Source organism: Falco peregrinus, chromosome 2 (genome assembly GCF_023634155.1).
Source record: "Falco peregrinus isolate bFalPer1 chromosome 2, bFalPer1.pri, whole genome shotgun sequence".
Taxonomy (NCBI): domain Eukaryota; kingdom Metazoa; phylum Chordata; class Aves; order Falconiformes; family Falconidae; genus Falco; species Falco peregrinus.
This window is the reverse complement of record NC_073722.1, coordinates 40,182,690-40,208,258: the sequence shown is the minus strand read 5'-3', so window position 1 is coordinate 40,208,258 and position 25,569 is coordinate 40,182,690. Positions and strand designations below refer to the sequence as shown.

At 41.2% G+C, this 25,569-nt stretch overlaps 1 protein-coding gene across 1 annotated transcript in view; it reads left to right on the top strand.

Moving 5' to 3' along the window:
- The window catches only part of ATRN (attractin), a 157,050-nt gene that overhangs the window by 114,766 nt on the left and 16,715 nt on the right, over window positions 1–25,569 (top strand). Inside the window, 2 exon segments of the mRNA XM_055794613.1 lie at window positions 9,960–10,038; window positions 22,103–22,210. Of these exon segments, the coding sequence (XP_055650588.1) occupies window positions 9,960–10,038; window positions 22,103–22,210 (187 nt within the window).

The window sequence follows — 25,569 nt, the reverse complement described above, 5'->3', positions numbered from 1 at the left end:
GTGTCCAAAAGTTAGGTAGATTTAAGAGTCAGCAGTGGTTCTCCTTCCCTCCCTCAGTGCTGTCACATGGATCTTGAGAAGTAATGTTGCAGTATTATTTAGCATCCCAACATGCCAGACGAATAAGAACGTGTATACTTGGGAGAAGACAGTTTATTGGTATTTTCCAGCCAAGCATTTATAATGCATTAAAAATTCTTCGATTCTTTAACTGTAACTACTGCTAAGTTCCTCTCACAGCATTTTATTTTACAGTTGCTATAACTTGCTAAACAACCAGCATATTAGAACAGCATGATTCATCTCTGCTGTTTGTAGGGGAAACTCTGGAAATGCTTGCATTTTTAATGCTCTTGGGTGCGTTTCATAATTACAGTTGAATCCAAGTTAGACCATAAATAAGTAATATCTGATAGCCCCCTGTGATGTTAATGAGATAGAATTGGCTGAAAATTTGCACACTAAGTAGAGGCAATGAAAATGCTTTCTGCAAAGCCTAAAGACAGTTGGCAAACCCCCCTTTGAGCTGTAGGCCACCCCTAACTCGAAAACTGAGGTACCTGTAAACTCTTTGAGTATAATGGACACAAAAAGAGTCTTTGTCCTAGGAAATGGATGTTTAGAATGACTTTCTATTAGCACATTCAGAGGTCTTTATTTTGCTATTCTGCAGGGAATTTTGACATTTTTTTCTGTGCTGGTGATGTGGCACATTTCCATCTCCTAGAAGCCACCTTCTCCACTTCATTGTAACCTAAACATGCTCTTCTGCCATGCAGCTGGAAGAAACAGCTGTGCTTTGAGTTGCACAGAGAACCACCCAGGGAAACGGGGGTGGGTGGGTGTTAGATTTTCAGTTGCGTTGCTGACATTTGTGATGATTTAGGTCAAGCTGGTCGTTCTAATGGGCACTGGAATGCAAGCTGGATTGCCAGACTCCAGCACTGCTGAATTTATGGAGTATCACAGGCACTGGCTGGACTGACTCTGGGAAGCACACAGCATCACAGAGAAGCCAGGAGCCTGGCCGTGTGTTTAAACAACATCAGGCAGTGCGGAGCAGGACGAAACATGACTGCTGGATTTGGTTGCCATTTAATTTAAGAGCTGGGTGGGCTACTGTGGGTCAGAGACAGGGTGCCTCACATTTAGAGGAGCTGTTAGGCTCTGGGAGCTCCTTCAGGAGCTGGTATTCTGCTTGAAGCCAGGCATGTGGCTGTATGTTACCATTATTTTATTTTGCAACACGTTAACGTTTTATTTTAAGCAAAGAAAATGTCAGTGGATAAAGGTTGAGTAGAATGGTGAAGTTATGGGGTCATTAATATTGCATTATAATTGGAGCCACAGGCAAAATGATACTCTAACCGTTGTTAACCTTTGCAAAGCTAAATGAGATTCAAGCAAACTATTTTTTTCTGTTTCCTCCTCTCTGCTTTTCATAACACAGGTCTTTAATTTACAAATTTTGCTGTTGTTTTTCAGCAGATAGTTTGAGCTGTTTTGACAGTCTCTAGTAAACATTGTTCTTAGTATCTGTGGTTCCTTATCTTCCAAAAAATCTGTGTAAGCCACCACACCTATCTATAATACGTATTTCTTACCAGTGTACTTTTACATACACGAGGTGTAAAAATATTTGTGGCCTTCTAAACTCATACTGCTGCCCAGTGATCCTTCTCCCCTCCCCCCTCCCCCCCCCCCTTTTTTTTTTATTTTTTTTTTACAAAAACCAAATGCATCTATATTTGTTCTGTGCTCCTGTGCTTTCTTGGCCAGTTCTGTAGAGGCTTACAAGAGGAGTATTAAGAACAGTTTGAATGAAATAAGGATGTGTAAGCACTGCAAGAACCAGCAGAACAGGAGTTGAAAGCACAGCTGTATTCTAGCTGGTGACACAGCTGGCTGTGAAGCAGTCAAGGATCACGCTGGTAACCTTGCAGCTAGGCAGGAGGACAGCTCTTGCACCAAAACTAGGAAGGTGGCAGCAAGGTCACAGCATGTCACTACTGCCATTCCTTTTCCTAGTGTAGCAGCCCTAAGAAACTCAAAATGAGGAGGTATTGACTAACAGACTTGCCTAGAGGGTCGGAAGTGTGAACAAAACTGAAAACATTGGGTCCTGCCAAAGAAGCTGGTGAGCCCTATGTGGTATAAAAGATCTATAAACCCCAGAAACCAGGCTTGCTGTCTCCAGGAATGAAGCCAGGAGATGTGGTGAGGACCTGCCAGCCAGAATCCCTTGTCCTTTTTGAGGAACGGAAGCAATGTTGGCCAGACCAGCTGGGCAATACATTTGGCATTCACGAGTGTGAGAGTGTGAATCAGTATAATCATTTTTTCTCTGAGATTTTGTTAAATCTAATCACCTTCAGCCTGGAGAAGGCTCTGGGGAGACCTTATTGTGGTCTTTAAATGCTTAAAGGGGGCTTATATGAAAGGTGGAGATAGACTACTCAGTAGGGCCTCTAGCGATAGGACAAGGGGTAACAGTTACAAACTAAAAGAGGGTAGCTTCGGACTAGATGTAAGGAAGAAATTTTAGAAAACTAGGGTGCTGAGACACTGGCACAGGCTGCCCAGAGAGGTGGGAGATGCCCCATCCCTGGAAACATTCAAGGCCAAGTTGGACAGGGCTTTTGAGCAACCTGATCTGGTTGCAGATGTCCCTGTTCATGGCAGGGGGTTGGATTAGATGACTTTTGCCAGTCCTTTCCAACCCAAACCATTCTATGATTCTGCAGTCTCATCCTGAGCTTTGTTACACTGATTTACCATATACCTCTGGTGTCTTCTACTGTGCTTCTGTTTTGTGTCCTCACATGCACCATTCATCCTATTTCTTGACTGGAGTATGTCTTGTCTTTCCTATCTACCTTTGAAACGTCCTTCTAGGGGGGTTCAGTGCTGACTCTTTCTGGTCCCACCGTGGTGTTACAATGTCTTAGAGAAATGGGTGTATTTCACAAATGGAACAAAAGTCGCCAGTTTTGTGTTTTCACGGTAGCACATCAAACCTCACGTGCCTCTACTAAGGTCTGAATATCAAATACTGTAATTTTAGTTTGGTACAAATAATTGGACCTGTTCCTCAGAAAAACTTTAGAGGCAGTGGTATTTGTCTCCATGCAACAGTCAGGCAGATGGTTTAATGTGCCATGTATTATTTTTCTTGGCTGTAAGCATTCGCCCGGTGTTTTCAATAAGTGGGAATGGCTTGTTGCAATAATTCAAATCTGGAGTTGTGCTGCAGATTTTTTACTTTTTGTTTACTAAACAATTTATTACTGCAGCACAAGTGGCATCATTACTAAATATGTGCCTAAAATATAGTCGGAATCCTTTAATCCTTTCCCCTCCCCGCCCCCCCCCCCCCCCCCCATACAGACACGCACACTGCCTCCAAGGAAGAGCTTGGCACTATCTTAGCATTGTTTCTAACAAGGTGAAGAAGCTTAACACCTCAGCATCCATGACTTCCTTCTTTCCATGTTGTCCTAATCACTCTTTACATTGTTGTCCACAGTAGTCACACGCGGACTAGAGCATTGAGGCCATTTGGTCTCTCCTCCATTAATTAGTCCTGTCATTATCTGTGCCTGTTATTCTTTTGGCTTCTCAAGTCTCTTATGGGAACATAGTGGTTTGGGCTGTGATGTAAGGACTTTGGGTTTTTAAACCTTTATAGCATGGGATTTAGTTTATAGCTTTGACACCTTAATTTAGGTTTCTGTGTGTGTTGTGTCAAAGCTCTTCTTCCAGCCAGTGCAGCTGGTAGGCACCAGAGCAGTTCAGTTGCCAGACGTAAGTGTCCACTTCAGGGTGAGCTGCATAGCTCCTCACAGACCGCTGACTGTAATTCATTTTGGTATTTCTCATGAGGTAAGTTGACAAGATGACCAGGGTAGTGCAGAGTATACAGAAGAGAACTAGGAATGGAAGGAATCTACAGGGCCAGCGCCATGCTTGGTTCCCAGTCCCACTCATAGCTACAGCCTGCTCAGGCATCCCTGCCTTTGGAGTAGCTTCTTCTCCTGCCTGAAAATAGTGTGAGGGAAACCCCCACAAAATACAGGTCAAAATAACACTGGTTTCATTCTAATTTCATCATGTGTCCCATGATTTTTGGTGTGTTTACTTAAAGCTCCGTATTCTAGACCTGCAAGATGACTTTTTGCCTTTATGTAATGTTATGCCCTTTGTGATAGCGTAGGAGGACTTGCAAATCTGAACCCTGAAAAGCAAAACAAAAGCAAGTTAAAAAAAAAACACAGAACAAGCAAAAAAACCCAGACAGACTCATAACTGCTTTCCCAAAAGACCTCAAACCTCTAGTTAGGCTGATTTTCTGTTGATGGAAGCTGCCGCCGTTTTACAGGGTGTCAGGTTGGTTGTGCTAGTCAATAAGTAGAATTTTTTAACAGACACGAAAGAAAAATAATATCCTCTGCTGCAAAGAAGGTGGGTTGTGGCTTGTTAAACCTTGGTGCCATCTTCAGCAGAAAGATAAGGTCATTAATCTGTAGATTGGATCTGTTAGTTTGCTGTTGGCTGTAGAGAGCTCTTTGGCAAAGGCCAACTGTGCAAACCATTTGCACTCCTTCTGCATTATGTACTTGTTCCAATTATTTCGAGGTTTAATGCATCGAGTATGTAAAATGTGTCCTGTAACTCTCCGGCATATTAAAATTTACTTTTAAATAGCACTTAAATAGCTTCCAATTCATCAAAATAATTTGGGGTGTGTTTTAGTAATCATTGCGGTGCTCCTTGAAATTATTAAGTGACCTATATATGTTAAAGCATATTAGTATTGAAGCTGCTGTATATTTTGGCATTTAAAACTGCCAGTTTTTTACTAGCAGTTCTGATGTTGATAAATATTGTAGGAGAGTTTAATAATTGAGCCCTAATATGCCAGATGGATTTTCTTCTCTCCTTGTGAGAATGCATCATATCAAAGTGCTGATGAAGTTTTCCAGCCATTTAAAAATGAAAGCATACTTGTTTGAAGAGCTTTAAGGATACCTGGAGTGGAGACAATGCCATCTCTGCTATGAAAAGGAGCTTAGAGTGCAGGATAAAACCAGAAAGGGTGTTTTAAGTTCAGATTTTTGTGTCAGTGGGAATACCCCATGGTATAAGGAGCGCTGAAGGCTTATCAACTAACAATTAATGCGGTTGTTGAGGACAACTGAGGGGAAGTTACTGATAACCATGTGGGTTATTTATTGTACATAAGTGATCTATTTATCAAATAGAATATTGTCCATAAAATGTAAATGTAACTTGTCCCTGTATTGCAGTATTAATACATAAACTTTTATAACTTGTATAGGCCAAGCATAGAATCACAGAATGGTTTGGCTTGGAAGGGACCTTGAAGGCCATCTGGTTCCAACTCCCTGCCATGGACAGGGACACTTTTCACTAGCCCAGGTTGCTCCAAGCCCTGTCCAACCTGACTGTATTTGGTAGAACCTGACCCAAATGATGAGTCATGTTCAAATTTCCTTGGGTTGAAAAATTCTGCAGGAGTGTTAGATGTCTCTAGATGTCTTTCTCCTTCTAATCTGAGTTTTTCTGGTTGCGTCTTTTTTTGATTGGAAAAATTGAACTTCTCTCAAACTGGACTCATCCGTGGCCTTAGGAAAATAGAAATCCAACAGCTGATTGTTCAGGTGCAGCTGGATGTGCTGCTTCACCTGTATGTGACATTTGCAGGACTGCATACGGGCTGTGCTGGGACATATACAAGCCCAAGAACATTTCCATCCCCTTTCCCTTCTTTGCAGAGAGATGGGTGAGGAGAAATGATGCAGAAGTGTTGTTTGAGATGGGGAGAGGCATAGAGGGAAGACTTGAATGAACAGTTGATTTCGGGGATGAAGGAGGCTCTGGGTAGGCTATTACTTTTGGAGGAGAAAGAAGCAGAAGGAAGAGGGTAAAGCAAATTCTGCAGCGAAGGTTTATTTGTAAAGCCATTTGGAAATGGGTGGATGCTTATAGCTGGCAGAGGGATCACTGAAGCTGTTCAGGAAAAAGCAGGGCAGAGCATGCTGTTGGACCAGGACTCTGCCAGCTCTAGGCTTTCACTCCAAATCATTTCCCAACACGGCTCTCGTTCCATGCAGGTGTTTCTTTCCACTGGTTCCGTATTTACACAGTTGCTTTCCAAAAGAAGCTACGGGGGAAAGAAAAGCTTCTTTAAAGCCGCTGATGTGAGGACAGGTCTTTTTAACTTATTTCAGGATGGTTTAGGCTGAGTAAACCCAGCAGATAGATCTTGACTTCACTCTACCCTTGGGGCGCTTCCAGCCAGTGATGGACGGCAGCCCAGCAAGCAGGCACTACCTTTTATTCCTCCCCTAGTGCTGCCAAGGGGAGGTAGTGCAAGGGGGGAAATATATTTTCTTAGTGATTTTATAGCTTTTGTGGGTATTTGCTGCCTCCTTGTGACAGCATATAGATGTATGGTGCTGTTCCTCTGAAATACGGGGTACTGTGGTGAGTGTTTTAGAAAGGGGTTTTATTAGCCCTTAATTGTTAATTCCTCTCTCTGTTTTCTTCAGAAAGTCTTTGCTGTGGTGCCAGAAGTGAGGCAGGAAAGAGAAACCCATGAAAGACTGGCACGTACAGTGGGGACATACAAAGGGGATTTAATGTAAGGATAAAGGCCATCCTCTTAGTTCTCCACTCTAGCTTTCTTCTCCAAGGGAGTAAGTGAACGTGTAGGGAGACGCTGTGTTCGAATCAACCAAAAATATGTCCATCCCTGATGTTTACAACTTGCTGAGGTCACGTTTTCCCCAAAACAGAGCCATCTTCGTAGGAGTTCAGCATGTTTTGACGTGTATCTTCAGTTTGGCATGTATGTTTCTGGTGCTGTCTGATAGATAAAAGTGAATGGAGCATGTATGTCTTGTAAGGGTCACCTACAGAAAGGTGGAGATCTCTTTGACTTTGCTGGCTGTGCGTGGCACAACACAGGTTCATCTGTATGCTTGACCTCCTGAGAACCTCCTGCTGAAGGTAAATCTCTCTGAAATGGGTCTTTTTAGCGCAGAGGTACTGGAGATTGATGAAGCATCTGGCCTTCTTCCTCTGCCCTTTGGTCTTCCATCTCCTTTCCCCAATATCTCCAAATAAAGCGATATCAAGGAGGTGGACTTGGATAAGCCATGGCAGTAGCTGTTGCCCATAAGCTGCATCTAAAATGCTTTATCCTGAGGTGAAACATCTTGTTGGAGTCACAACATGAACATGATTGCCTGGCAGGCGTTGTGCTTTAACAGCCTGTCCTGAGGACTCCTGCAGACAATTTGAATGTTGTTGTTTTCATGGTTAAATTAAATGGTTAAATTAGATGTGGAGCCAGGAACACTTTTCCCTGCTGCCTTGAAGATTTTTGTTGTGTTTCCACCCTCCATTTGTATAACAATGTTAAAATGTTACCAAACACAAAGCAGACCAAAGATTTTTAGCTCCTGGTCTGTGCTGGCTTTGCATGGATACATTTTGGATTTTTCCTCTTCAGGGAGCACTGTCCTCCTTGGGCCTCAGAGGTAAGGCAAATGTTGTACCTTAGCGAGACTTGAAGTTTCTTTGAGGAAAGCGGAGCTTAAAAGAAGAAAAAAGCTTACCAAAGATGTTGAGTAAGTGTGGTGGCTTTCACGCTGTGGGGAGCTAACAGGAGTCCCAAGACAAATGCGAGCATTCAGAAATTTTGCTGGTCCATCATTCACTGATGCTTGTTCAAGTGTGACATAAGTGAAAATCCATCTAGTCCCAACATGACCTTGTCCAGGAGAGAAATACTGTTTCCAGGTGGTACGGATAGTCTGCTGTCGTGCTTAATACAGCAGCAGGGAGCTTCAGGAAAGAAAGGGAAAGCTGAAGGCATGAAATTCTCAATCATCAATAGTGCATGTTAGATTCTTTACCAAAATAGCAAACAATTTAATGCATATGCTTTACTAGTTAATGGGGGCACATTGTTTTTTACTGCACAACTCAGTAGTAATCCAGTATCTCTCAAAAAGGAAATAAAATAGCCATTAAAAATGCTCGTCTAAACTATTTGTGTTTGCAGAAAAATGGCTAGGCTTTTACAGTGAAATCATGTCAGATTTTAATATTTAGAGGAAATGTGGGGGAAGCGATTTGGAATACATACCTTTTAAAATGAAAAAAAGGCCTAACAAATCTCTCCATGATCCTGCTTAAATTTATAAAGAAACAGGCACTGTAGGAGTCTTTCAAAGCCATGCAGATGTTTTAATGCTGAAGTCACACAAGCACCGATTTTTAATACCATATACTATGTGACAGTAAAACACATTCCTGTGCATATCTAAGCCTGAAAAATATAATCACGTTACCTACTGGCTGCCCCTTGCATGTTTGGTGCTTGATCAGATGCACTTTTCATAATACATAGGCTGTGGATAGTGAGATGTAATCAGGAACAGGCTCTTCTCCTTTCGCCTCTTGGGGAACAGTTCCTGCTGTCTGTCCTTTTTTTAATGATAAATACTTCCAAGTCTTTGCACTACTCTCTGCGAAAGAATTTGCCATTGTAGAGTGGGACTCCCAGTTGCTGAAGGACAAAATATTCAGTCCTTGCAGCTCATATAAGGCAAATGAGCAGGAACAGCAAGGAACTGGTTGGGATGAGGTGCCATCAATCATCATAAGCTGTGGGTCTTTCATCAGCCGTGCAGCTGTGGCTTCATGTCCAAGTAGAAGTCGTCATCATCATCACTGGGGTCATGGACGTTTGTGTGAGGAGGGTGGGAAAGCACAGTGGAAACTGCAGCGTTGTTTGGAAAGTAGGAACTTTGGGGATTTGTGAAAAGGATTGATTTTTGGAAGCAGTGCTGAATTTGTTTTTGAGAGCAGGGAGTATTGAGCAGTTGTGGTCTTTCTCCCACCACAGTCTTTCCTGTGTGGCTGTGGGTCTCCATTGGGAGCCCTGGCATGGCAAGAACTGAGCCATGTCCAGAGGCCAGGAGGGGGGCACGCCAGTTCCCTTCCCCCTTCAACAGAAATCCCTGTCCATGCCTGTGGAGCACAGTGGTCAGCGTAAATAGTGCACTTCAGGAAATAAGTAATCTATTCTGGTTAATTTTCCTTTAAGCACTCTCTTTAAATACATGCTTGACCATGGGGAAGGCAGTTTGGAGACATTTTCTCTTGCCTGTCAGTGCGGTACTTGAGAAGAGAGGCTTTCACTGGAGTTCAGGTATATAAAAGGAAAAACAGTAATCTTAGAAAGCTTGTGTACCTTGAAGTTGCTCATTAAGTATTCAGTGTGGTAAGATCGTAACTGTCAATAAAGTTGACTTGTATTATTCTTATTATAACTGCTTTTTGTTAAATCTGCTTCTTTGCATTTGCCTAGAAGTTGATAAATCTGTTCATCCTTTTCTCTATTTAGATGTAAGAAAAGCAATATAGATTTGGGGAAATCCAGAAGTGCCTGTAGTTCTACAACAGCCAGTTAAAAAGAATCCAACTCCTGTACACTTTATCTTATTTTTGTAAATTGGGAAAGAAAAAATAATTTGTTCTCTCTGCTTTTTTTCAAGGCTTTTCTGTTTTGGGTTGTCCTCTCACTTTAAATATCACCAAAGATAGTCAATACTGACTTTTTCCAATTTAATTAAATCCTTTGGCCTTCCTGTTGTGATTTCCTGGTGAAAATTGATGGGTGTTGTGTAAGGAGGTCAAATAGGTAACTTTGGAACAACAGTTTTCTCTGAAAATAGATGTACATCGTTCTGGTGTCATGAGCACTGAACTGTGCAAAACACTTTGCGCTGATGTGTTATCTTTCATCAAAGTACCTCTAAGTATTATATGATCTTTTAGTCTAGATTTTTTGAGTTGCTAGAGTTTTTCAACTGCTGTTATGTTATGAACAAGGACAATAAGACTTTTTTTTTTCCCCTTTACAGTTGTTTCCTGTCTTTGCTCCTGGTGGCAGCTGTGGTTTGGAAGATCAAACAAAGTTGCTGGGCATCGCGACGAAGAGAGGTTGAACTGACAAAATTGAATACTATCTCTTAAATGACTTTTTTATAGTTGTTCTCTCTTGTATTTATTCAGATATGCATAGCATTAACCTTCAGTTAAGGATAAGCTCCACTAATCTAGAAATGCTTCTGTTTAGGGATTTATAATAGTGTACTTTCGATTACAGTTTCAGTGACAAATGGTGCTATTTTAGTATCCTGATGCTGCAGTTTCTGTGCAGCACAAAAAAACAGGGGTGAATGTCCTGAGTTCCCAGAACTCATGTTCTAGACAGCATAAATATAAAACCACTGCAAATTAGAAGATTCTTTACATCTGTTTCAAAAGACGAAGTTTCTGCACTGAGCCTCTGAACCACATTAGCTGCTGCCTTAATCTGTTAAAAAAGCAGCTGTTAAAAAAAAAGGCTAATCCCCATTTTCAAATTTAAAGCTTATCTAAATGTTTTGGGGTGAGTGGGTGCTTTTTTCCCTGGAACATAGTAGCCTAAGAGAAAGGTGAGAGAAGCCACCTACGATTTGGAAAGCAATAGTATACTTCTTAAAAAGGCAACTTCTAGTGCCTGAGCTTTCTCCTCTTCACCTACCCACGGACCATATCAGCTTCCCAACATTTTCTTGTGTGCAGCAGCTTTACACCCCTCAAAATATGGTTTCTCCTTGTTTAACCGTGATGCATTTGGTGATTATGGGGTTTCTTTTCCACCACCCTTTTTTCCTGCTCCTCAATTGAAGCCAATTTCATGTTACACCCAAAGCACTCAGGGTGACTGAGGTAGGATGGCCTATATGTTGTCGCTCAGTAGTGTCCACGTTTCTCGGTTTTAAGCAGAAATGCAGAATGTACAGTAGAGCTGTGTTTGTAGAGAAGCAAGTCCTGTGTGCCACAAGCATGACTGCACGTTTCTGGGGTTTTCTTGCTGTGATTAGTGCTAAAACCATGGAAGGACGAGCCATGTATAATGTACAAATATAGCAGAGGCTATAGCTGGGCTGCGCCTGGGACTACTTTTAGGAGCTTTGCCTTGTGCAATCTGTTTACTTGCATACAAAATGAGAGAAGCCAGACTTTATTCAAGTGAGTCCATGTGCACATTCTAGATGTGTCTATACATTGTCACTCGAGACCAGGTATCTTTTTTTAAGGAGCAAGGTGTGTTTCTCCCCTGCTTTGGGATTTTAGGGTGAAATCTGCCCATTCCCACAGATTTTTCTCCCAGCTGTCCTGTCAGGATGGAGCTCTTCGCAGCTGCAGGCACCTAGCCATGTAACTGTTCTGTTCAAGGGTGTTTTATTCGTACGTAGTAGTTGATCAAGAGTATTCTGGGGATTAATTTTTACAGTGCTTAAATTCTGTGCAAGTGCCCGTTTCTTGCATATCTTCAAAAATCTGTATCTGGTTGTACTTCCCAGTGCAGTAGTGTGGGAATAATATAAATTTACTCAATTGGAGGATCTCCTTTCTTATAATGAAGCAGGACTGTGTCTGATAACTCTTCTTCTTTCTGCTTCAGATGTTTTTGCTTATACTAGTGAACTCAAATGCTTAGTATAATCAGTGGTTTTCAAACAGATAACCCTTAATCTTTGAAATAATTTAAGTCTTTGAGGTTTTCTATATTCTCTGAAGGTAGATAAATTTTTACTAGGGTGGCTGATTTTTCCCATCTCACTTTCTTGGCAGGAAGGTAAGCTGGAGTCAGCATAACATTCTCAGGAGCCATCCTGGGGTTAAATGTTATCTAGGAACGTATAAGGAATACAGACTGAAAAGTAAATACTGTGGTTTGGAGCCCAGTTAAAATATTTTAGCAGTAGCCTAAAAGAAAAATGTCTCTATAAATTAAGTTAGTTTCAGTCTGCTGCATGTTTTAAGGAAAAAAGCTGGAGTGCTAGCAACATATTGGCATGTTTTAGTCTAAATCCAATTTACATGTGTGGCTATTTGACAGGCAGTTCATCAGTGTGTTCTGTTCCTGGCAGATTCCTGTCTTTCACTGTTACTTGTCTTGCTCCTTCTTTTCATCTAGTGACTCTTATCTTGTAGTTCATAGATCTCTGCTATTGCATTCATCTTTCACTAAAAATACTTGTGAATCCTGAGGCAACTGTTTGAAATGTTTGCCATGCCGTTATTAGATATAATAATCAAGATTGTATCCAGAAACAAAAGTCCACCCAGAAACACTTTGACCTTTTGGTGTTATCTAAGATGATTTTACTGCTTGCAGGGGTTTACTTATATGGACTCCCAGTAAATCCTGGCAAGGCTCTCTTTAAACATTAATGCTTAAAATAATGATTAGTAGCAGTTTGCTACACTGCAAATTTTAAGTGTACAGAAGTTCCCCCTCTGTTCTGGGGATGTTTCTGAAGCATGTGATTTTTAGATTTGCCATTCTTCTTTCCTTTGGAGGTGGCTGTTCTCTTTGGTTTTCCTCAGTACCCTTACAGGAGTCTTGGGTCACAAAGTTTGCAGGTTGGATTGGGAAAAACAGATTTTGTTTTACCACTCCCCCCCCCCCCCCCCCCCCCCCCCCCATAAACTACTGACACACTGATGGAGATCACCTCCTCCACCTCTTCCCACCATCTTGCAAATCAGAGGCTGTGTGAAAGGAAATCCGATTAAGCAGCAGTTGCAAGACACCCAATTCAGACAGCATATTGTAAACTTTAATATATGCTGTGCAGCCCTGGAGGAAGATATTTCTCTGGTTTGGGCTATATTTTTAGAAGTAGTCAAGTTACAGTCACCTGTCTCCCATGGGTTGTGCTGTAGTAATTCTGTGCTTATTCTCTAATCTGAACCCAAAAGTAAGTAAAATATAATGTAGTCTGCAGGTAATTCCCAGCTATCAATCACTCCTGCTTCCAATATGGGCGTTGCAAGTGCCTAACTTCTTGTCGCAGTGCAGAGTGAAAAGTAGATAGCTGAAGCTTAATCTGAAGTATGCATAGGACAGAAAAGGGACTGTGTTGGAAGGTCTAGTAGTCAAAATTATTCAGACGGTATTACTTGGAAAATGTGCTGGGAGAAGTTGTACAGCTGTGCTTGGTGTACCAGGTTAGTGGAACAGATTTGGCTGAAACTAAGTTTGCATTGCTCCTTACTGAGAAAGCAGCGTACTACAAATCCAGAATCCACATCGGGATCTTGTAAAATATGTAGGATTCTCTGGACATTGGTTTTTTTTTTCATTTCTGTAGCTAATTCTCTTTGACCAGCTGCTTGCACGTGTCAGTGCTGATGTTCCTCAGTCTTCTGGCTGAAGGGTCTTTTGGGTATGCAAAGATGGCGCAGCAAATGTATAGTTGTAGGCGAATGAGTTTGGAGGATAGAGCAAAGGTTCAGGCCTTGCAGAGTATAAAACTTGACCTGAAGTAAAAATGGGAACAATTTGTGTTATATTAGGCGTGGAAGAGATGGGATTGTAAATTGTGTGTTTATTCCCTCTCCAGTGAGCACCAAGTTTAAGTATCTTCAGATGTCTTGAAGAGGGAAAATGGAAGTAAAAAGGCAGCTTTTATTAGGAGGCTTAGGATGAGGTGAATGACATCAAGAAACAGGATTAGGAAAACTTTCTGTCTTGCCTCTAGAAAATGACACATTACATGCATCAAGGTGGTAATAGAGAATAATGCACAAAATATGAGTGGTGTTAGAAATTTAATATGCTCATTTGCTGTTGTGAATTTTCTGTCCCGTTATTTTATTTTAGCGTCCAAATCCTGTTCTCTTCACCCTCAGTCTGCTTTGTCTCCTCCACTTTGAGCAAGAAATAGCTCTTCTTAACATTTCCAGCAAATGTAGCATGCATGGTGATTTGGCCAACCCAATGTAACTGTCTGCACGAGGGTCAGCTGGGTTGTTGTCCATGCCCCATTGGGATGTGTTGGGAGCGTCAATGCCAAGCATGTACAGACATAACTATAAATTTGGGTGTCTAGAGCTGAACTGCACCCTTAACATACATAAAATTGTCTACATTTTGCCTCCTTTCTTGCCAAGACTATCCAGGACTGAACATTTTTACTTTGTGCACTGCCCAAGTTGTTCAGGATGGGTTTTGTGTATTGATTTACTGCAGGGATTATCCTTCTTCTTCTTGACCTCATTGCTGAAACCTTTGTCCCTCTCAAGTGTATTCAAAATGTAGCAGCACTTCTTTTTTCGCTGACATCCTCCGCTGTAACATCCATGAACACTGAATGCCATTTAAGCAGGTGGATTTCTGTGTTCATTTTTACAGTGAAGACTTTCCAAGGGATGTGTGCTTTGTATTATTTATTGCCCTGCCTTCATTTTCTTCCCCCTTCCTGCTGTCACCTGTTATTATTTCATTCTTCTCATATCTTCTCTCTTAGACTGTGATTTAGGGTATCCTTTGTCAAAGAAAAGGATTCAAGATTGGAATATTTTCAAACAGTAACTGTAAATCAGGATCTTCATTGCTGTCTAGAGTCCCCAGTGGTGTTTTGGAAGGATATGGTATCAGCCTTATGCTGGAACGTTAAAAGGTCAAGTTACAAAAGTCCCTAGATCTGGGCAGTCCCAGATGCTTTGGAGGGCTTGTAAGAAATGAGATGCACTGGTGCTGAAATGTGTTGCTGTATTCTCCAAGCTCCCAGCAGTCATTTGGCATGTAGACCTTCTTGTTCGGTAGTACTGACAGCGCTGTTCAGTGTCTGTCAGCAGAGAAGAGAATATTAACTTGTTGTTGGTATAGTTTGTAGACGAAACACGAATTGGAGGAGTGAAAAATCATGGCAAGCAGATAACTTCTAAGGAGATCTATATTACATGGTTAGCATACTCAGCTGTCTCATTACAGCGTGAAACGTAAACCTGTTTGTATTATTTTAAACAGTTAAAGTGGGTTTACTTATCAGAATACCTATTCCCTGGACAATACCCCAGAATGATGGTGGCTGTGGTGATGTAATAACTGTATGTTAATTCCCAGTTCCTGCATTTATAAGTAGAGTAATAAAGTATAAAATGTAAGTAGAGCATAGTGTTAGTATTAATCTGTAACCAGTTGTTGGAGTACTGGGTCCACTCTGATCTCAGCAGTGTCTTGGGTGTTGCAGATGGTACAGAACAACACTGCAAGATTAATTTGTTATCTGGAAGATAAGCAAGAGAGTACAGCATCACAAATTACTCATTTTATCCAAGGAAGAACATATTGAAATTTGATGATGTGAGTCAGTGTCTGTGAAAAGGAATCATAGAAGATTCATGACGGGATGAAGGTCTGCTAAATGATCAGCCAAAGGCATAACACCCAGTGTCTGCAACTGGGGGTAAAAAAGTCAAAAGCAGTTTTGTTTTTCTCCTCCCTTTAATGGTGAGAGTAGCAATGCCAACAACTGTTGTTTTTTTTTTTCTTTAGAAACAAGTCTCTCAGAATATGACTGCTTTTGGAGGGATCTTTTCTAGGTCAATCACATGGTGTGATTTGGTGCCTTATACAGTGCAGGAGGTCAGATCAAATAATCATAACTTCTTGCTATTCCTAAATTTAAAATCTGTGAATGGGAACCAACTCATAGAGCCTGTAGGCTTTTTCCAAAATACAAACATCGTGTGCTCTCTGTGGTGATTTATGTGGCTTTGGTCACCAAGAGAAGGAAATTGTAGCAGAAATAAGAGATGCCCCAAAGAGGAATAACATCCCAAAATATTAACGTTGACAAGAGATTCAAGCTTAGGGGAAAACTGATGGTCCGTTTTTGTTTGAACACACTACTGTCACTTCTGTGCCTAATTGAGCTCATCTCTGGTTGAACTTGCAGATGGCCAGTTACAGCTGACTGTTTGTGGCTTTAATATGTCCATGTAGGACACCGTCATATCAGGTTGGCAATTGCATACACAGAGTGGCATCCAGCTGAGCTCTTCTCACATAGTCTTTAGTGGTGTTGCTGCTAGAGAATTAAGTTGGCTTTAGTATATCCCAAAAAAGAACTGTTGGCCAGTGTTTGTGATGATGAAGCTCGACTATCAAGTCTAGCACTAGGGGAGTTCAGCCTCGTTTAAAAAAATCCCACAACAGTGTTTGTGTTGAAGCTGTTGCCTTTTCAGACTCTTAGATCTCTCTCTGATGATAGAAGGCAGTGGTACAGGTATCTAATTTAGCAATTTGGAAAAATCAGGGAGAGAAGCAGTGTTATGTAATTATGCTAGAAGAGCTGTAGTCAATCAAAGGTGCGCTCTGCTGTTGTGTAATTATCTGGTATTGTGTGTGGTTTAGTCTGCATGGACTATATACTTCTGGTCCTTTAAAAAGAAGTGATATCTTACTCTTCTTATTAAAGGTCAGGTTTTCTGTGCCCTCCTACTGGGCATAATTATGATGAATAACTTACTTATCTTAATCAGCCCTGAATTAAATATCTTCTGTCATTTCAGCATGAGGCAACTTCCCAGCAGCTTTGCTTTCTGGTTTGTTATAGTTTTCAAGTGTGGAAATGCCTGTTGAGAAGCATTTGAACATTAATTCTCTCCTCCTCTCTCTTTCAACATAGCCTGCAAAGTCAGTTACAAAACTAATTAGCTAACATTAATATGTGCACTGCTCTAGGGGCTTAAAAACTTAATTTTCAGTGATGATGGAAGCGTCAGAGAAAATTGTTTGTTTGTTGACTTACATGGTAGTTAATGTAATTGTCGCTAAATGCTTTAAATCACTTATTTCTGAGACAATGTGGCTTATCTTTATGCAATATTTGTATCTTGTATGTTTATTTCTTTGCTGATGCCCCATTTTATTTTGTAGGTCTTACTGTCTTCCCCTCCTTTCTCCCGAGGTCACCAAGTGACTATAATGTAAAGCAAAGGTTCCCACAGCAGGATATGTGTGTTACCTCAAAGTAATGCACAGCGATGCCTCAGTTCAGTGCTGGCCATGTAAACACACAGCTCCATCTGGCTGCCACTGCCACAGGGAAGGACACCTTTTCCAAAGGCCCTTGGGTGATGTCCCCTTCCCACACTGGCTGTCAGCAGCCTTTGAGCTGTGCCTTGGGCAGATCTTCTGGGACAGGCTCTCCGGACAAGGTTTTCTTAGTTATGCCTGGAAAACAGGTAGTTGATAATTTCTGTGAATACACAAATACGTATTAGTGCACGCATGGGATGAGCTGCCTTCTGAATTCAAATGAAACCCTTGGAGCAATCCAGGATGTGCAGGAATAAGCTCAAAATGCCTGTCTACAAGTGCAACCGCTCTACCCAGTATGTTTTGGAAGGGTAGGAGTGCTCTCCATCCTCTGACCTCAGCAAAGTCGCTGTGACTCCAGTTAGCAAGTGGCCAGGTCAGAACTAATAAACTTTGCTGGGTGAATTTTGTTACCCTTTGCTTTGTGTATGCAGTGAGACCTTTAGGTATTTGATTAAATTGTGTGTTTTATGCACCTTGGAGGGAACTGGTAAAAGGACTGACACACATTAATAACTTCGCAGAACTGGTTAGGAGGAAGGAGATGTCTTTGTTCTGATTCTGTACACCCTCTGTAGCCTTGGGGTGGGGTAGGGGTGGGGCTGTCCAAGGTTGCTGAATCTGTGTTGGAGAATCTTTAGTGCTCTGTGTGGTAGGAGCTGCATGCTTGATACAGGAAAATCCCAAATACTCTCTTCTGTCCCCCAATATTATTTTTTTTTTCAGAATGTCTTAAATTGATTTGTACTCTGGTTGTTGTTTCCTTATCTTCTTTATCCTTCTTCTCTTTCCATGACACTGGAGCTATTGCTACTTTCTTTAGGCTTGCTGCTGTTTGTGAGATCCCTGGGTTTGGCCCATTGGACCAGTTTATCTTTGCAATACAGGTAGGGTAGTGGTTCAGAAACACACAGCTGATTTCACAGTCTCCTGGGTTTTCAAGTTGGTTGTGGACAGCGTGGAGAACACAGGTAGTGATTTTTCTTGCTCATAAGAGAGTGAAGCTTGATTTTTCTGTGGTGGTACAGAAATAAGACAGTAGAGAACCAGGTCAATCAGGGGGTTGATCGTAGCTTTAGCTTTGGAGCACCAACTCAAATCCATTTCAGCCTCAAAGGTTGCAATAGGAATCCTCGAGGGATGGCCTTTAAGCCTACTTGTCTCATCAAAGGAAAGGAACGTGTTCTTCTAAATCCAAAATGTTGTCTCCCAAGTAGCTACTCCCCAGAGGTATACTTCTAAAAACAACAAGCTATGGGTCCAGAAAGACCTGAATTTCAGAAGTACCTTGAAGGATTAGATCTACAGATTTCCAGGGGAAAAAACCCCTGTTGATAAGACTATTGCTCTTTTCTGGCTTCCCTTATTAAAGTTTACTTCCTTTTGACCGTAGGCTGGTGTAATGGTACCAGAGGTTCGTGCTGATACCCTGCCTGAACATGTCCTGTCTGCTGGAAGTAACTTGGATGCCTTTCCTGGGGGGTCCTACTTGCTTTGCTTTTAGTCTGCCTTAAAGTGGAAGCTCATCCGTGCCCATTATTCACTTAGCACACCCATGGTTTTCTCCTCCTTGGGTTCCTACTTTTTTCCTTCTCACCACTGTTGAAAATTAAGTGGAAATACTCATGTAAAAACTTGAGTTCGTTATAAGCTCTAGATAGCTCTTGTGTTTAGCTTTTTTTAAAGCCATTCTTTATAAAGAGCAAATAAAATCCAAAACATGTAGCATTCTTCTGGAAAAATCAGCATCCTTACATGGCTGAAAATATCTGAGCCCCATCCGGAAAGCTACCATAGCCCTGTGCTCATAAAAGAGGCTCTGCAGGGGGCAATTGCCGAGATGGATGGCAGCGGGATGGTTATACAGAGGCTGGTGACTGCTTTATTATTGTGAATAAAATGTTCGGGCTTTTCTTGTCAGAAAACACAGCATAGGTTATATTAGTCAATTAACCTGGTAACCTGAATAGCTGTTTTTCTTTTGCGTGAGAGCCTGTGCTAGTGCATGAAAAGGGTTTCCTCAATTCCTCTGGCAGTTTTTCTCCCATCAGTAACACACTATTCATTTTGGATTATCCATTCCTCATACATGTATGAATTTAAAGAATCAAGGGTATGAAACACTGCATCTCTGCGCTGTTCGCTTCTGGATCTGCACCTGCAGTCCTGAGCCAGCTTGGCTGATCTTTTTCTCTTCCACTGTAGACTGCTGAGTTTGTTTGTTGTCAGGTTCTCTTAGTGTCTGGTTGCACCAAAACCTTCAGGCATTGTTTCAAAACTTCCCATTCTGTGATTGCTGTAACTTTTGGGGTTTTTTGGATGGAGTTTTTCTACTGATAGTGAGGGAAAAATAATAAAAGAAAATCAATGCAAATGAAAGTTGTGCAGATTCTCATAGTTTGTGGTTACTTAAATATTAAAGGCCAGTGGTGTGTTCCTGTACACGCTTTTTGATGTGTTTTTATTGTAAGCCTGTCAAATGTTTTGCCTTTAAAATCCTCTTCAGACCAAAGTGATTTAAAATATTCCCAGGTTGTCCTATTAGTTGTGTGATCTACAAACCAAAGGTTTGCTTTGAAAGAGTTTTGAGGTTCGTTATATTAAATCTCAGCAAGCCAATCATTAGGAATGAGGGTAAGCCAGGTTCTGGTGTATCGTGATGTTAACTGCTGCTGATTTCTAATGCCATGCTCAACGTCTTGGCTAGGGAAATGCCACAATTTCTCCCTTGCAACGTAATAAAGCCTTTTAATTAAAAATTTGACACACCAAACAAATATTGAAGGATAGATACGCACACAGGTTAAACATGCACAGTGCATGCCTTGGGGGAAGGAGTGACATTCTGGTCACAGAACAATTATTTCTCAAATTTATTCTTAATTTGGGGGCGCGGGTTTTGTAATGTGACTTGTGCTACGGCAGAAACTGGTGTTAGGGAAAGGATGCTTCCTTGGGCATTTGCTGCTTTGGTTGCCATGGACCTTTGGTTTTACCTGGTTTGGCCACTGTGACAGCTTTGGGACAGCCCCGAAAGCGATGGCTTTCCATGGCCAGTTCAGAAAAAGAAGACAATAACATCGCTGTCAGCATTGCTTTTCCCACTGCTTGCGTTATCACACATCTCTGCCTTCGCAGCGCCGCTTGGGGTTTTATTTCTTGAAGCTACTATTGACTTCAGTAGGAGTCATGTTGCCAAATTGCACATTTTCTTTAGCAAACTCAACTTCCTTCAAAGAGCTAATAGCTTTTCGTTCGTAAGTCTTTTGGACATCTTCATCAGGACAGCTTGTTCTTTGATTTTATAGCCACTAAACAAAGCGCTTTATGATAGCTGAAGGGGACAATTGCAGGAACAACCACCCAGCAATCTGTTTCACACTTGCTTTCGTCTGCAATCTGCTGGTGTGCTTTAAATATTCGAAAACTCCTTGTGTTCTTTTACCCAAGTATGAGTTACGAACAAGTTTGTTTGCAAATGCTTAGTGCAGCTCCATTTGTGTGAATTCATCGCAGTTTTAGCTTTGTGACAGTATCTACAATCTGCTTTGAAATGCCCTTTTTTGCTTCCCCCCCCCCTTCCTTTTACCCCCCGCCCCCTTCCTTTTATGGCCATGAAATTGTATATTTTTAAAATGAACTGAGAATCATAGAGGCTTATAGACATGCCCCCCCAGCTTGGTTGCACTAACTTCATCATGCCTTCCTGCCACCTCGCCTGAGCCCCAGGCCTACAGAGAGTCTTCCAGTTTTCTGCACAAAAAAACCCAAGCACCAAACCAAAAGCTGGCATGGCAAAGAAAAGACCACAGCAGGTTTACAAGTTCAAGAAAATGGTGATTTAATTATTTTGTCTGAACGAGTTGCATGGTGGATAGCAGCATCTTCCTTTCGCCTGTGTGCTTTGTCCCTTCTGCTGTGCTGGATGAGGGCTATTTTGGGGCATGAGGCATTTTGTGGCATTTAGCACTTTTTCAGTGCTTTAAATGATCTGTTAGTGCTCAGAGCATCAAATTGCCTAGAATTAATGGAGAAATGGTAATGGCAGGTGGTGATGGTGGAAAGTAGAGAGGGCATTTCGTGGTGCCCCAATCTAGCTTAAAAATAGGGTATAACTGCAATTGCTGCAGCGAGGTAGTAATGGTAAACATGTAAAGCTGTGCACAACAAGTGGGTTTTTAGGCAGTTGCTGCATTTAAGGATAAGGCTGCTGGTTTTTTATACACTGTACAAAGTATATGCCTCTTCCCTTACTAAATACAGGCACCGAGTCACATCAGACCCATTGCTTCTGGGAATTAGGGTTATGACTTCTGCATCCACTTACAGATTGTGTAGGTTGCCATCAGTATTAGAGATTAGCTGCCAAAGCCAAAAAGAAGCGTGTCCACAGCTCAGCTAAAATTGAAATGCTGTTTCCAGCCCAGCTATATAAGAAGTGCCTTTTTTGTGTGTCAAAAAAAAGGGAGCTGCATCGTAATGCTTAAAATTGCTTAAGAGTACAATAAAAAGATGTCTTGCGTTATGAAGGCTTGCAGAGATTTACCCTGGAAAAGGTTTTCTATTTTAATAAAACATATTGCAACAAGGACACGCTTGCTGTTTGATACATTTGCTGCATTCAGAAAGGAAGCAAACAATAAAAAACGATGATTATTCACTAGACGCCTGACAGCATTTTGCTAGTGCTTTTATAAAAAATAGCAAATTCTTCCTGACAGTAGTTACAAACTGCTGCTAGTTTGATTTTAAAATGGTTCCCACAAATCCCTATGGAGTCCTGTCATGCCCCAGACAGGTGATGACAACCAACTAGGGTATCACAGCTTAAAAAGTAACTAACTTCTTTATGGAGGCTTAAGCAGATGCATCTTCCCTCACAAATGAGGCAGGCTAAGACTGTGCGTGTAGCTTTACTTGCAATAACCTGTTAAGTTGCAATAATGTGAATATTTACAATTATCTATCTGTACCCCTAAGCCTGTTAAAACACCAGGAGGCTATTTTTCCATAGCGATTGGTATCACTTCGTATTGGGTGAAACCTCCCAGATGCGTGGTTTTTTCATCTTTGTGTTGGAACAATATGATAATAATAATTTTCTGTTTATTAAATTAGCAACTACTCCGTGAGATGCAACAGATGGCAAGTCGCCCCTTCGCCTCCATCAACGTTGCCTTAGAAACAGATGAAGAGCCGCCAGATCTCATTGGGGGAAGCATAAAGGTGAGAGATGGTGCTTCAGGATGGTCCTCACCACAATTAATCATGAATGCTTGTTTTAAACTTTGGTTAAAACAATAATTCCAAATCCTCTATTTGTTATATACCTGCAAGAAACTGTAAATCCAGGAGGACCAACAAATACCATTTTCATGTGCTTGTATCCCTGTAGGTATGCAATTACAACTTTTGGGCTGCGTTAGATAAAAGTTACACTATTTGTAGAGTGTGAGATTTTGTTTGCCTTGTTAGTTTTTATGCCTTGCAATAGAGAAGAATGCAGCTTTACACAGTAGAACATTTGGTTAGAAATAGCTATAGGTGCTGCAAATAGAAACTATTCTTCTGTGATAACTCAAAGGAAACAGAAATATAATCATGTTTGTGTACTGTAATAGTGTTAACCCATTTCTGATGATAAATATGTTCAAATATACCTTGTGATGCGCAAATAGGTGTGTGGAGGAATCATTGTCTTGTACCAGGCTGGCATGTTCTGAGACGCAATGCATTGTATTTTTAGGAAAAGTATATTTTAGAAGAGACTAATGAGTTAAAAGATATTTTTGATGTGATGCTCTGACTAGCAGACTTGTATACAATGGGAAAACATTAAGGGCTTGAGAACACTAATGATTTTTTTTTTCCAGTCTAAGGTAGCTCTCTCATTTAATTTATATAGACTTCATTTTTTTGGAAGTCATCCACATTAGTCCAGGCACTAGGTTTCTCACTTTCTATTACTGTGGCAAGAGAGCAAGTTCGGCTTTTCAATAAAAAAATGTGTGTGTTTTAATTATTGTAAAGCACATGAAAACAACCTGACCCAAGAACTTCTGTTTGCTGAGTAATAATATTTAAGTCTTGGCCTTAGTATTAGAAAATGCCACAATTAACGTTGACTTGTATAGGTTTAGCTTTCCTTTATTTATGTGTGAATATAGTCTTTCATGGCAAGTTGTAATACTTTTTCCAGCTGATTGGTGTCCTGCACTGTGTTCTGGATGGACACTATGTAGAAAAAGCTTTTCAACATGTTTTCTTAGTTTCATTATTTGTTCTGGTTATTTTACCATGTTCCTTCCAAGCATTTAGTCACAAGCTTGAATGATTCCTATGATCACCCCATATCTGAATGCTTCCTGAATGAATTATTACCTTTCTCTGAAGTGAGGGATTATTGTCCTTGTTTTGTAGAGATGAAGCTTGGAGCGTAGTGAAAATAAAGGAAAATTTGCAAAGGTACTCAGTAATTTGGGGTAATTGACTGATGGGGCAGCTAAGCTGACCTGTCTCTGGGGCCTCTCCTTGGAGGCTCTGAGTGGTTCTGCTCCCTGCTGACTTTCATTTGACTCCAGATCAGTCAGTTTTTCTAAGTTTTTATCATTTCTCTACTTCTGTTAGAAGGATGGTAGGCACTGGAAGTCATTAGCCACTAATAGCTCACCAAGACTTTGAAATACATGCTTGTGAAATTGGATTGTCACTCAGCAAATTAGAATGAGCCTATTTTTCATTGCCTCATTGAAGGTGGTGTGGGATGTGTGTGGATGTGCCCGTCGGGCTGGAGGCAGGCTTGTGAGGCTGTTGCCTGGCTGCAGATGCTTTTGGGTTGCAGTCTGCCTGGTCTGGGGGCACTTCTCTGCCCCTCTTTGCATTTTCTGAAAATGAGCTAACTAGAAGCACCTCTTCTGTAGGATCAGGCCAGACCAAAGCTGTCCCGAACTTTTTGATCTCTCTGACAAGTTTGTCTGCACTCAAGGACTACAGAGAAGACAATAAACTTTGGATCTCTTACATTCTGATTAGTGTGTTATCCCTCCTCCTGTTCAGCTGGCAGTGCTTTTGCCTTTTTCATTTGGGCGTTGTTTGATTTCTCCTCCGCACTGTTCTGCTTCATGTTTTCTTCTCAGTTTCTTCTTTGTTTATAGGAATCTTCTCTTTTGAAGTGATTCTACAGACAGGATTTCATCTTTCTCTCACTCGCAACTAAGCTTCCTTGCTTTCCCGTGCCTGCTGTCATCTTCCCTATCTCAGTTGTCTGACCTCCTTGGGTTACTCAAGAACGGATGGAGAAGCCAGTTTGAAGCATAATAAATAAGACTGTGGACAGATGTCCTGGTTTAGACCCAGAAATTGTTACCAACTGCTAATTGCCCTCTGTGCCGATAACTCACAAATGTTTCTTAATCAACTTCAGGCATAAATGAGATGGTCCAATTCAGGCAAATGGTGCAAACCTTGTACCATAACCTGAAGCCAAGTAGGGAGCATGGACAGTTGTGCCAGCAGGCAGCTTCATCTGCTGGAAGATCTGGGTGCAGAATGAGGATGCTTTTCCATTACAAGGAAACTTACTAAATTTGGGGAGGTGTTATATAGGGTTTTTTATCATCTTAGAGAGTTTGGATGGGGAATATAAAAGTATGCACAAAAGTCTGGAGTGTTTCAGCAAAGTTGAAATCACATGGAGAAGAGACGAGGTTCAAGAAGCTCGTGGGTTGTGAGCAACTTGGGGAATGACACTTCTGAGATGGTCTGGCCTGTTGGATGTCACATATAAATGAATTCAAATAGAAATGAGGAAGCAGTCTCTGTTTGTGGGGATCGGCTTCGGGTTTTCCCCTCATCCCTTTTGCACCTGCTTGGGAAAAAAAGCTCCTAGCAGGAGGGAGCTGCAGAAGGACAGGCTGGGACAATACAGAATCGTAGAACTGCATTTTTCTTTGTGTTTTGTATGTTCCTTAGTTATTAGCCAAGAAAGTGAAACATTGTGGTGATGTTGGACTGTAACCCATTCTCCAGTTACTCTGTCATTCACTGTGTCAAAATTTGAAAGCCTTCGTTTTAATGTAAGAAATCCAGACTTGCGTTATCATAAATGCATTGGTGTTTTTCCTTCCCCATGTGAATCAAAGCTTTTGGTTAATAATGAGTTTATTTGCGGGGTTACAAAGGAGAAGTGGAAAATGGGACGTCTTGTCTGCAAGAGATTAATTTTCTTTTCCATTGTGCGTAGCCAGTTGGCACCCAGTGTCAAGCTAGTTCCATCCTAGGCTAATGCTTTCCAGCTGGACAGTATTAGAACCGTGTTTTCAATTAGTATTTTTCCTGGGGTACTTAGAAGTAATAGAAAGTGATTTACCTGCAGGGAAACTATTCATATTACAGTCTGCAGCTAGGCAACACGTAACTAGCTGCTTTGGTTTATTTCGCACTCAACAAATACGTACTCGATTGCAAATCTACCACAAAATTTGCTTAGTTATTACAAAATCCATTGGCTTTTCTCTGCAGCTTTTTTGTGCATTCAGAGGTGCTGTGTATTGCAGATTTTTTCTAAGAGTATTTAACATCCCTGA